The 12077-nt window shown below is 32.3% G+C and overlaps 1 protein-coding gene across 1 annotated transcript; it reads right to left on the minus strand.

Moving 5' to 3' along the window:
• Nucleotides 1–2588: 2588 nt before the first annotated feature.
• Nucleotides 2589–10099, minus strand: LOC110643241 (cell division cycle 5-like protein). Its single transcript, XM_021795545.2, has 4 exons — nucleotides 9418–10099; nucleotides 6781–8502; nucleotides 4952–5233; nucleotides 2589–3929 (listed from the first exon to the last, which is right to left on the minus strand). The coding sequence occupies exons 1-4, from the start codon at nucleotides 9592–9594 to the stop codon at nucleotides 3057–3059; spliced, it is 3054 nt and encodes a 1017-aa protein (XP_021651237.2). The 5' UTR covers nucleotides 9595–10099; the 3' UTR covers nucleotides 2589–3056.
• Between the last annotated feature and the right edge of the window lie 1978 nt (nucleotides 10100–12077).

The following is a 12077-nucleotide window of genomic DNA, read 5'->3' on the forward strand; positions in this document are numbered from 1 at the left end:
TTTTTTTTCCCTTTTTAACTCAATGAAATTGGGAGAGTGCCAGATTGACGAGCCTCACCCACGAACACAAACGCACAGTTCCAAGATTACAACCAATGAATCTACACGGAACAAAGAACGTAGCTATAGAAATTGACAGTGTGGTACACGTGCCGGTGATGCAAGCAATGCCCGGCAGCTGTCAGCGGATTCAGTCAGCACTAATAGTGCGTTTTACCTGGCGGCCTTATTCCTTGAAGAAAATTTCCTTTTGGCTTTCCATTTTTCTTGGAAGAATTTTAATGTGCTTCCATTTTCTTTTCAAACTTTTTTTTTTTTTAATCTAAAAGTATCCTTTATCTTGTGGAAATTATTTTTAAAAATTTTTTTCATATTTTTTAATTTTTTTTAAATTTATTTTTTAATATAAAAATATTTATATATACGTAATATTATATAATTAATTTAATTTTATAATTAAATAATATAAAATATTTTTAAAATAATATTTCTCAAAAATAATTTTTTTAAAAAAAATATTTTTCTTATATAAATTATTTTTTACAAATAAATGAAGTAAAAATGATAAAATTAATTTTTCCTTATTACATATTTTTTTATTATTCTTTTCTTAAATTATATATTTTTTTATTTACTTTAAATTAAATTATCCCTTTGCATAATTAATACTTATAAAATACACTAACCTCTTTAAACCAAGTATTAATTTTTATTAAAAGTTATTAAAATTAAAAGGAATTTTGAATTGAAAATTAACTTTTTTAAGAAAAATAATATTAAAGTTATTTTTTTTAAAAAAAGAGTGATATAATTTTAAAAAATAAATATCAAATTATTTACAGAGGCACAACCAGAACATGGACGGGAATAAACATATTTTTGTCCATAAAATTCATTTAGCTAGTAATCTTGCTTCCAATTTTTATGCCATACAAAACGTTAAATAAGAAAAATACAATATGATTATACTAGTTTTAAGCTTTAATTAGCATTAGCAAGCAACAAATTCTTGAGAAGAAAATTTAAATCAAAGGTCAATTTTATACTAAAAAAGGAAAGGGAATAGATTTAGTGCTTTCCTAAAACCATTTATTAACTATTATGTTAATTATGCCAATTTAATTTATTAAAAATTAAAGTTAAATGTAATTTTGAAAGTAATTTAAGAAAGCATCTAATTTAAAGGAACATTAATTTATCATTCATATTTAAAAAAAAAAAAAGTTAAGATGGAATGTGACCCATTAAATTATGGTCTATTTATTTTCTTTTTAAAAAGTATTTTACTATGTATTTAGTTAGAACTCTAAGCTTTGAATATCTTTCAAGCGATAAATCAGTCTTAGGTCTTATTTGTTTCAAAAAAAATATTTTTTTAAAAAATATTTTTTATATTTTTTTTGATATTTAGAGCACTTAAAAAAATTAATTAATGAAAAATATTTTCTGCATTAAAAAAAATTAAGTTATTTTAAAAAAAATATTTTTATTTAAAAAAAAATCATTTTTCATTTTTTTAAGCACAAATTATTAATTTAACATTATAATTAAATAACAAAAAATATTTTTATAAAAAATATATTTTATATATAAATTATTTTTCATAAAACAAATGAAATCTTAGTATTTTTAAATCTTTTATTACTGATTAATATTGGCAATTTTTTTTAAACAATAACTAAAAGAAATACTACTTTTCCAAAGAATAAATGAGATCATAAAGCAAATGATTGGACCTATGAGGATGACTAATGACCTAAAAATCTTTGGATTATTATACTTTTAAAGATTATAAACAAATCTAAGATCTCGAAAGAATGCCCCCTCTATCCTTAATTCTCATAATCGAGGACAATTTACAACAGTGAAAAAGTAAGTATAGACATACAGAGGTTCTAGTTAAATAAGTATAGCACATTGGATAAAAGGATAGAAAGAAAAAAAGAGAGATAGACTTAAACTGACTTGAATGAGAGTAATATAACATGATATAGAAGTATTACAAATTTCAAAAGATTTAACTCAAAATTGTTATTAAATCGTTTAAAGTGGAAAAAGAAAATCCATATAGCCAACTCCAATTTTTGAGATAAAGTCTTAATAGAGTTGAAAAGTTTTTAAGCACCAAAAGATTATGATATACGACCACCAAAAACTGAAATAATATACGTACCTCAATGCAACTAGCCACTGCGTGATTCAATGCTATCATACAACTAGATACAGAAAGAGAGGGAGTTTTACGGGTCTTATAAAAAACTCTAAAGGTGGCTTACACTATTGAGCTTATCCTATAGCTGTTATAATAATTATAATTTTGATAGTTCGCTGTATCTTTTGATGCGCCAAGGAGGCATTGGATAAGTGCATACGTGAAGATGTGTTGTCTTCCACTTCTGACGGGCAAAACTTGTCCCACTTAGAATGTGCTTTGAATCACATATATATCATTGGGACATTACCGGTGTTATGCTTTTGCAATTACACATTTACCATTCCAAGCTTTTATAGGGAAAAAAGATTAAGCTCATGCACATGACATCCAACTGGACGTGTCACAACTCACAACCGCAAACAGACGGGGGCACTTCAGAAAACAGAGTTTGGCGTTGGGAAAGAGTAATCAAGCAACAAAGCTCAACCTCTTCGCAGCTATAATTGTGTCGATCTGTTGCGAATTACAACTTTCACAGCACATTATCGGTCACAGATATAAGAGTTCCTCGATCTAAAATCACTTGCATTGCACACTACCATTACCATACATATAACTGGATTTTCTTAATCTCGCCTCTTTTAAACAGCACAAAACAATGGGCACACGCGTCCAGTTCTGGCAAAAACATAGAATGGACAGATTGTGGAAACGTTCCGCATAAGTCCCTTATTAACCACTAGAGTAACTAAATAAGGGGCATACAAGACAAACTTGAATTCAGGGCTCCATTCATTTTTAAAAGCTATTGTCGCAAAATTTCAGGACGACTTTCTCACACCTTAAAACTTGCCGTTCAGGTATATCATAACTCTCTCTGCCCATCCTTATCAGCAGTCATCTAGTCAGAATTGACAACGTTTACCTCATCCCTCGTTGATTTTGTCCTCTCATCTTCATCACCGTCTCCTTGTTTGGTTACAACACCATCTGGTTTTGTTGCTTCCATGACAATTTCTTGGTCCTCAGCAACTGCACCATCCTTTATAACCTCAGCGCTAATTGCTACATCACTAGCATTCCCAATAACAGATTCATCATTCAATTTATTTCCATCCACAACCACCACATCAGGAATATTATCTCCTTGGTTAATCAAGTTGTGTGCAGGAACTCCATCTTTGTTATTTTCATCGGCCTTGGGTACATGAGTAGTATGCACCCCCTCCACAACAGAATGTACATCAGTAGATAAACTTGCATCTGTGTCCATAGGTGTATGCTTGTTATCTGAATCATCATTTGTACTATGTTTCGGACTGGCATGAACATGGTCTCGAGCAGCATTTGTTTGCTTCCCTGAGATTTCAAGATTAGATGAATCAACCGGCACAGAACTTCCAACGTCATCTGAAGGCATAGGCACAGAAGTTTCTGAGTTATGCATGGCAGATTGTTTTGCTGCACTCTCAGCCAACTCAAGCGCACGATTCTTTGCAGCAATTTCTTCCTGTTGCTTTGCTAGTGTTCTGTAATCAGCAATAATATGTTGTATCCTTTCCAGCTCAGCCACAAGATTTCCATACCGCATTTGCAAAGTTTGTTCTAGCTCCTTTTGCTTCTGAACTTCCTCCCAGAGGCCATTGATCCTATGTGATGCTGCTAATTGCTCTTGCTTTTGTAAAGCTTGGAAGCACTCAAGTTCTGTTCCAGCAGTGTCCATCTGCTTTAAAATTGACTCAATTGGTGGCAATAGCTGCCTCTCTGACCGTGTCTGATCATTCAAAATATTAATGATTTAGTAACCTATTCACTGTCATCTTGAACTCAAATGAGAACTTAAAATTGAAAGATCCCATTAAAAAAGTTAACTTTCAATTGTATTGCTAGACAAAATAATAATACTAATAATAATAATAATGAAACCTGAGAAACATATTATTTCTCAAGGATGACTGGTCCCTAAACTTGACATCACTCAAGTATAAGAATAAGGAAATCCATTCATTTAACAACTTAAATGAAATTTCATTCAAGATCTTGGACCCTATTTTATTATTAAAGCAAACATGCAAGTCTCTTCTGATATGCTTCAAACTTTCAATTACTAGACACTAACAGCGCCAGTTAAAAAAAAAAGGAAGGATAAAAAAGAAGGAAAAAGAAAGCTTGATACATTACAAGGAAAGATATTATATATGATGATAAGAGAGAGAAATCAAAACACACACACACACAAACAAAAAAGTAGCAGAATAGACAAAACTAAGAAGGTTAAGCTGTCACCATATGAGGATATATTATTTTGAAGGTGGTGTTAAAGAGATTGGTGCAGCTACAAAATGAGATACTTTGAACCAAGAGACCTCCCAACAAAAGTAATTGAATTTTTTCACAACTATTTAGGCATGGAATTAAAAGGCTAATATAACATTTGCAAGCAAAGCTAAAATGCAAATCTCGCAGATGTCCCATTAAAAATCACTGGAGTTCAATAAGCATATCACTTGAGAGTTTGCTTGGCATTGAGGTTGAAATTGATCTTTAAAAAAAGCATCCTTTTAGATACTGTATACAAGGCATGCCAAATTTAATTGCTTCTTGTAAACATATTCATAATGTACTTTCTCTCAACAGCAACAATGCCTAACATATTGTAAGAGCAAAGCTCGGAAAAGGAAATAAGGAATAAGTTAAATCAGAAGTAATGAAAAAAAGACAACCAAAATAGCGCAAGATAAATATAGAAACAATTCCCAGTTGTAACAAACTTCCAGAAGCTATACCATAACATACCTGATAACCCTGTGTAAGAACATTAACCTTCTTCTCAAGGCGTAACGCCTTCTCTCTTTCAGCCTCTAACCTCATTTTCACATTCTCAAATTCATTCTGTAAGGCTGCCAGTTTCTCCACATTTCCAGCAACACTTGAGAGACCATAAGCATTTCGAGTGGGGAAGTACATCAGATCGTTTAGACATGTTTTGTGTGCGTCAACAAATGCATCAAGAGATTCACTTTCATGTCCCATTGCTACACAGATATACTGAGCCTCTTCCCTAATCAAATTATCAGCCTGTACAGAAAAATGAGATCATCAAACATTTTGCAAATGGATCAATAACTGCACTTGTAAGATCTTCCCAAAATACAATTATCAAGGCTGCTATTTATCAATCAAGCAAAGGAGTATACTTTACAAAATAAAATCCAGAACAATCTGGCGATATATAAAATAACTACAGATTGCAAGTAAAACTAAAGGGACTGCCTGCAAGCCAATGAATCAGAAAAAATGGAACATCAGAAAAAATGATTATGTCAAGAAACAATAAGGAGAGAGAGACCATAAAATATATAAGTTTGAGAATATACGGCAAATCTCCAGAGCATTTGGCATGCAGTCAAATGTGCTCATGTATATCTCTTTCTCATCAGCAGTGGTTCAAACACTTCAGATAGAAATCCCTCTCCAGCCAGTGAACTCTGCAATTCTAAGACATATTCTAGCCTTTAAACTAAACTCAAAACGTTGTGCTAGTTGACAATGTAAATGGTTTGCCTCAACAACAGCAAAACTTCACATCAAACCCACTTAGCGAATATATACTCATAATCCCATGAAGAAAACCCACTTAGTGAATATACACTCATAATCCCAAGAAGGAACACCCATCACGTCTGGCATTACCAGAAATAACCTCTTCCCCTCTGCTAATCTTAGAGACCAAAGGAAATAGTTGAGAAGTTTCAACATCAAATTAGCATCACACCAATTCTGAAGGAGAGCAAGCAAGCAATTCTTTGGTTGGTAAGTGGGAAATTCTATTAAAAAAAGAGGGCGAAAATGAACCCAACAGCAACTATCCTCTCTAATGATCTTGCAATCCCTAGAGGTAAATATAATCCTGAAACTTTTACCACAAGAATGATGAACCTCCAGGTCACCAAAATCTTCATCTGAGCAACATTTTATCCATTCCATGACCACGAGACAATATTCTTATTTCAGGTCTCTCCAATTCTCACCCAACACAATCACAAAAATCAAAGCAGGGGAACCAAAATTCATGCAAATTCCAAAATTTAGTGCCGTAATAAAGGATTGGTATCTTAATAAACAAGATTTTAAGGGAAGAAAGGATACAACATAAAGAATTATGCATCTAATTGAACCTTTCCATGATGTCATACAACCAAAATTTTCTCATGCTTCTAAGAGTAATAAATTATTCCCTTCAACCTTCGATTCTGATACTCAAAGCAGAGTTTGAAAACTTATTCAAGAAACTCTGACATGTTAGCTGAGACAGTAATCTTCTAACTAGGCAAAGGAAGATACTTCTATCCAAGAAAATCAAAATAGTTAGGGAAAGTTTCAACAATTCAATTATGTGCATATCCAATTGATACATATCCAAAAAGTATCAATACATTTCCTTCATATTAGCATCCATGCTACTCAAAGACTAAAGATTAAATCAAAATGTTAAACAACAGTAAGAAAAAAAAAAACTACTAAGTTCAACAAGATGCATGGATCACAACCAACCTACCAATGACATGACTACAGAAGGAACTGAAGGACATGAGTTTAAAAAAAAAAAAAGATAAAATACTTACTTCTTTCAACTCATCTTCTTCAAAATCCTCTATCACAGGGACAGAAACAGCAGATACATTTGCAGCTCGCTTGGCACCTTTCTTTTTCTCCTTATTCTGCTTCTCATCTAGCGGATATTTTGCATTATCATGCTCAAGTAAGGTTAGAAGCTCCTTCCGTATCATTTCATCAGCCAGTTCAATTGATGTAGGAGGAACAAAGGAGCTCTTATCTTCATCAGCTCTCAGCAAAGAATTTCTAATTAGTTCCAATGAAGCAGTAGGAGGCCTAGGAAGTTCCCTCTGCAATACTTTTGATCTCTTCCTAAGCAAAGCCTGCAGTCTTGCATCGTCCTCAGCCTTTTCTCTAGCTATCCTATCAGACATATCCTCTTCAATCTTCTCCTCTGCTTCTTCATGATCTTCTGGAGGTGGTTGAAAAACTATTTGGTATTCATTCTTGGGCTGAGGAAGATTACTAAGACCAGACCGCAAGTTCCTTCTTATATCAGCTTGTCTTCGTTGCTCAAGTTTTGCACTATCATGCATATCCATGTCTTCATTTATATGGAGTTCATCCCTGATGGGAGTTCCCTTTGGTGTCATACCAAAAGAGTACCCGTCCCTTGATGGCGTCATGCCAATTCTAGGAGTAAGACCAACACCTCCAGGAGTTGCAGAAGGGGTCAGCATTGGATTTGGTGTTTGGATCTCCCTTTTCTTGGGGGTTACCCCTGAAAAATCTGAAGGGTGCAACTCTGGGTTATCTCCTCCCAATAATGGGGTCTGTGACTCCCTCAACCGAGCCAAGTTTTCAGCCTCCATCATGATAGCATCACCCTTACCAGCAGGAGTTCTTTGTGGAGTTCGCAATGGTGTCATTCCCTGCTGTGGTGTCTGGGCATAGTTCGCTAGAAGAGCACGTGTTGCACCACTCCCTTCGGTTAGTTCCTCACTCACAGCAAGATCACTTGCATAACCCATCTTTGCAATTTCCTCCAATTCATGATCTGAAATCTGTGGTGCAGGAAGCATCAGCTTTGATCTTTTCCTTACCGTTTCTGGATCATTCAACTTGTTGGCTTGTAGTATAGCTGATGGGGCATCCTGCCTTTGAGCAATTTTATTCCTTGCAACATCCTGCTTTCTCAACTGGGCCTCTACATCAACCCTTCTTTTCCCTTCAAGTTCTTCAATGGTAGTTGGGAACTTAGGCTGTTCCACTGGTCTATCTTCATCAGCAACATCAAAAAAGCCAGGAGGAGGCTTCTTTTCAAAAGGAATTTCTGCATTATAATCAATCCCCTTCCTTTTCCTCTTGCGTTGCCGCGTATCAATACCAGCAGCTTTCAGTTCTCTCCTTTTTTGCAAGGATGCAAGCCTCCTAGCCTCTTCAAGCTGTTTCTCTCTAGCTTTCCTTTTTGCTTTTTTGCCCCTAGTGTTGGCTAACCGAGCTCGTGCTTCAGAAAGCATCTCCTTTTCATCTTCATCCATGTCAACAGGATCAGGACGTGCAGGCTTTGACTCTGGATTTGGATCAATCTCTCCAGGACGCAATTTCCGTGGGTCATCTCCAGGCTCATAGTTCTCATCCTTAACACAAGCTGCATCAAGAAGTTTCTCATAGCGTTCAAGGCATTGAGATGGTGTACGGCCAACAATTGGCGCAATTGTTCTCCATTGAGTTGGCATGAGCTTAGCAAGATGAAGCAATTTCTCATCCTCTTCTCTGGTCCACTCAGTCTACAAATATCATGAAACAAAAGCATCAATCTCTCTGCATAAAAAAAAGGTAGCTACTTCGAGTTGAGTTCACCATTATTTCCAGAACATAACATGGAATATAATGTTCATGATCAAAAAGTTGTATCCCAATTCCCAAGTTGTGACTTGTCAATGTCAGAGCCAATGAATTTGGCTTATGACTTTCCTTATTTGGGGTCAAAAGAAAAAAAACTCAGTTCACTAAACATACTGCACCATGAGGCTAGGGCTAAGAATATGGGGCTTTCTTAGCTAATTGGAACTAATCTATTTTCCTTAAGTGGGTTAAGAAAATAGATAGTGCCCCAATGGGGGCCATAAAGCATAAAATTCAAAAATTGTAAAAGATCATCATTTCCCAGCATCCTTAACAACCCAAAAGGTAAAGCATTTCATGCATAGAATAAGAATCACCCTCTCCAAAAAGAAGTATCCTGTATACATATCTATTTTCTAATTTTCAGTTCCCCATTATATTCCAAAAAGATCAATTCAACTCCACACCTCTCCGCCATTTCACAAAGAAGAAGCCGTACACATACGCACATATAATTTTGTAAAGTAACAAAATTCGTTACTAAATTACAAAAATATTAAGATTCATTCCTTTCTTTTTCCCAACACCATTCACAGACACTAGACAGGAAATATTTTTATCAAATTTGTGTACAGTTGTGGTTCAAAAATCTTAGAACAGTTATGCCAAATTAGTAAACACTTTACACTAAGCTAGAAACAACTAGCTGCGCATGTCTGAAACACTTCTTACTGAGCATTTCTAAAATATCTAAAATGAAGTTCATACACAGACGTATAAATATATAAATATACAAGTGCAAACGAGGGTGTGTATGTATCTAAAAACAAATTGAAGAATAAAGAAGCTGAGAGTACCTTTTTGATGGATGGGTCGAGCCACTCATACCAGCGAGCCTTACACTGTTTAGCAGATTTACGAACGAGAAGCGAAGAGATTCGAGCCCATTGATTCTTCCCATATTTCATAACCGCCGCTTTGAGAATCTCATCCTCCGTGTTCTTCCACACACCACCTTTTATCATAATCCTCATCTTGCCTCCTATTTACTTAACTACCACTCTGTTTCTTCAAAATTCAAGGGTTTCGACAGCTGAAACAAATATGAAGGTTTAAGATTGATAGCCAAGCGCTCTCAATCTATATTCTTAGGGTTTACCCTTATCGTGGATTTACTCTATTGGTCGCAATTGGATAAGACTAAAGTAAGAAAGGCCATGATAGTGATGACCGTAATGGCGACGAAGCAGTGAGTGAAGATACGGTAATGAAACAAAGAAACGGCGACAAATTGGCAATTTATCGGCAACTATATTATAAAAAAGCTAAAATGGAACGAAAGCAATGAAAAAATAGGGTGACCGGCAATGAGCAGAGGCTTAGGGATGCAGGAAAAAGAGACAAAGCTTTAGGGTTGAAGTAAGGATGGAGGTAGATTCGCCGACAAGATAAACGGCGGAGCTTGTTATAAGTTAACTGAGAAAACTCAAAACGATCCTGCCGTGAGAGGCACGAGGGCTCTCGCAGCTTTGATTTGTTTTGCGGGTTGTACCGTTAAAACCTATAACTCGAACCTCCTATCATTGGGTCAAGTCAACCGGACCCACCCTTAATTTTTTTTTTTTTTTTAACTCATTCAATATTTATTTAAGCACCATTAAAGTTATTTGACTGATTATTACAGATTTTTAAATTAATTTATATAAATTTTTTCAGTTATGACCACTTAATTTTAGGGTTGTTTTTTTAGTATTGTTATTGAATTTTAATTTTTTTTAATTTAAATTTTTTTTATTTTAATTTGAATAAATTTAAAATCTCTATTACCTATAATTGTAGATTTACATATTATCATAAATAAATAAAAAAATTATTTCTCTTTCTTTATATTCTCTTAATTTTATATTTTTTAATAAAAATTTAATAAAATTTAAATATTTAATAATAATATATTAACATTAATGACATCATGTAATGTCCTATAAATTTAATAAATATATAATTTATTAATTAATTATTTTAATTCTTTTTATTATATTTTGTTATTTATTTTAAATTTTTTATATTAAAATTTTTATTATTAAATTTGAGTGTATTTAGTATATTGCTATTTATTTGTAATTTGAAAGAATAAGTTGAAATAATAACATTTTTTACAGACTGCTGCCAATTATTTTCGTTTATTTCTTTAAATTATAATTAAATAATATTATACTAAATACACACAAAATTTAACAGTAAAAAATTTAAATTTAAAAGTTTTAAAATAAATTACAAAAGATATAAAATATTAAATTAATTAAATTAATAAATTATATATATCTTAAATTTCTAAAGTATTACTTAATAATTACATTAGTAAAATAGTAAATTATATATACATATATATTTGAAATTTACTAAATTTTGATTAAAAAATATAAAATTAAGAGAGATGTGAGGAGAGAGATAATTTTTTATTTGTGGTAACATGTAAACTTCGATTATAGTTAATAGGGAATTTAGGTTTACTTAAATTGAAATTAAGAGAGTTTTGAGTTTTAAGAAGGAAATTAAAATTGTGTGAAAATATTGAAAAAAAAAAGTTTAAACTTGAGTAATTATGAGTGAAAATTTACACATGTTAATTTGAAAATCTGCAACAATCGATTATAGTGACTTTAACGATACTAATTAAATGAATTTAAAAATAAATAAATAAAATTTAATATTTATGAAATAACTCATAAAATTGAGTCATATTAAGTGATAATTATTTGAAGCAATACATGTTTTAAAAGTTTATTTGAAAAACTAAACTTCCCACAAAAAACTAAAAAATATATTTCAATATACATAATTATAGTTGAATAATTTACGCATAAACTTATATAGAAAAGTATTTAAATAAAAACACTTAATTAATTTGGTTTGACTGTTTGAGATTGAAGTTAAGAAGAAAAAAGGTTTTGGAAAAAAAAATTAAAATAATTGCTTAATTGTTTTAAATTTTTATAATTAAGACATTAAATTTGACTTTAAATTAATTTATAATATCTTCTAATTTAGATATTTAAAGAAGTTCTTTTTAAATAACAACTTCAACAATAGCACTAAATAGATTATTAGTATGCTAAACTGACCCTCAATGATATATATATATATAATTCTCATTTCTAATTCAATCTAAATATAAATATTTAAAATAATGATTATTAAATATAAAAAAATTAAGTCTATTTTCATAGGAGGTCAAACTTATAATAAACCGCATCCTTCTAGCAAAAACCAAAGGACTAGAAGGGCACGTTCACACCGGTGGCAATTTCACAAGGAACTTGTTGATTCAATTCCCAACTGTGCAGCAGAGTGTCCAGACTTAAGCCACAAGGAAATAATAGTCTGTTAATAAATTCACTGTCCAGACTCTCAAGAATAACTCCCCCCCGTATTAGTGTAATTTACTTAAGCCACACCAGAACCAGTAAATATATAACAATTAACAATAAAATTTAAACAAAATTTCTTTCCCATTAAT

The sequence above is a fragment of the Hevea brasiliensis genome, chromosome 5, assembly GCF_030052815.1.
Source record: "Hevea brasiliensis isolate MT/VB/25A 57/8 chromosome 5, ASM3005281v1, whole genome shotgun sequence".
NCBI classification, from domain to species: domain Eukaryota; kingdom Viridiplantae; phylum Streptophyta; class Magnoliopsida; order Malpighiales; family Euphorbiaceae; genus Hevea; species Hevea brasiliensis.

Excerpts from the sequence above, each read along its gene's own strand:
- LOC110643241 (XM_021795545.2), bottom strand. The coding sequence starts at position 9,594 with ATGAGGATTATGATAAAAGGTGGTGTGTGGAAGAACACGGAGGATGAG. Across the intron at positions 8,503-9,417 it reads TCGACCCATCCATCAAAAAG|ACTGAGTGGACCAGAGAAGA; the intron begins GTACTCTCAGCT and ends TGATATTTGTAG. Across the intron at positions 3,930-4,951 it reads TTCTTACACAGGGTTATCAG|ACACGGTCAGAGAGGCAGCT; the intron begins GTATGTTATGGT and ends TTGAATGATCAG.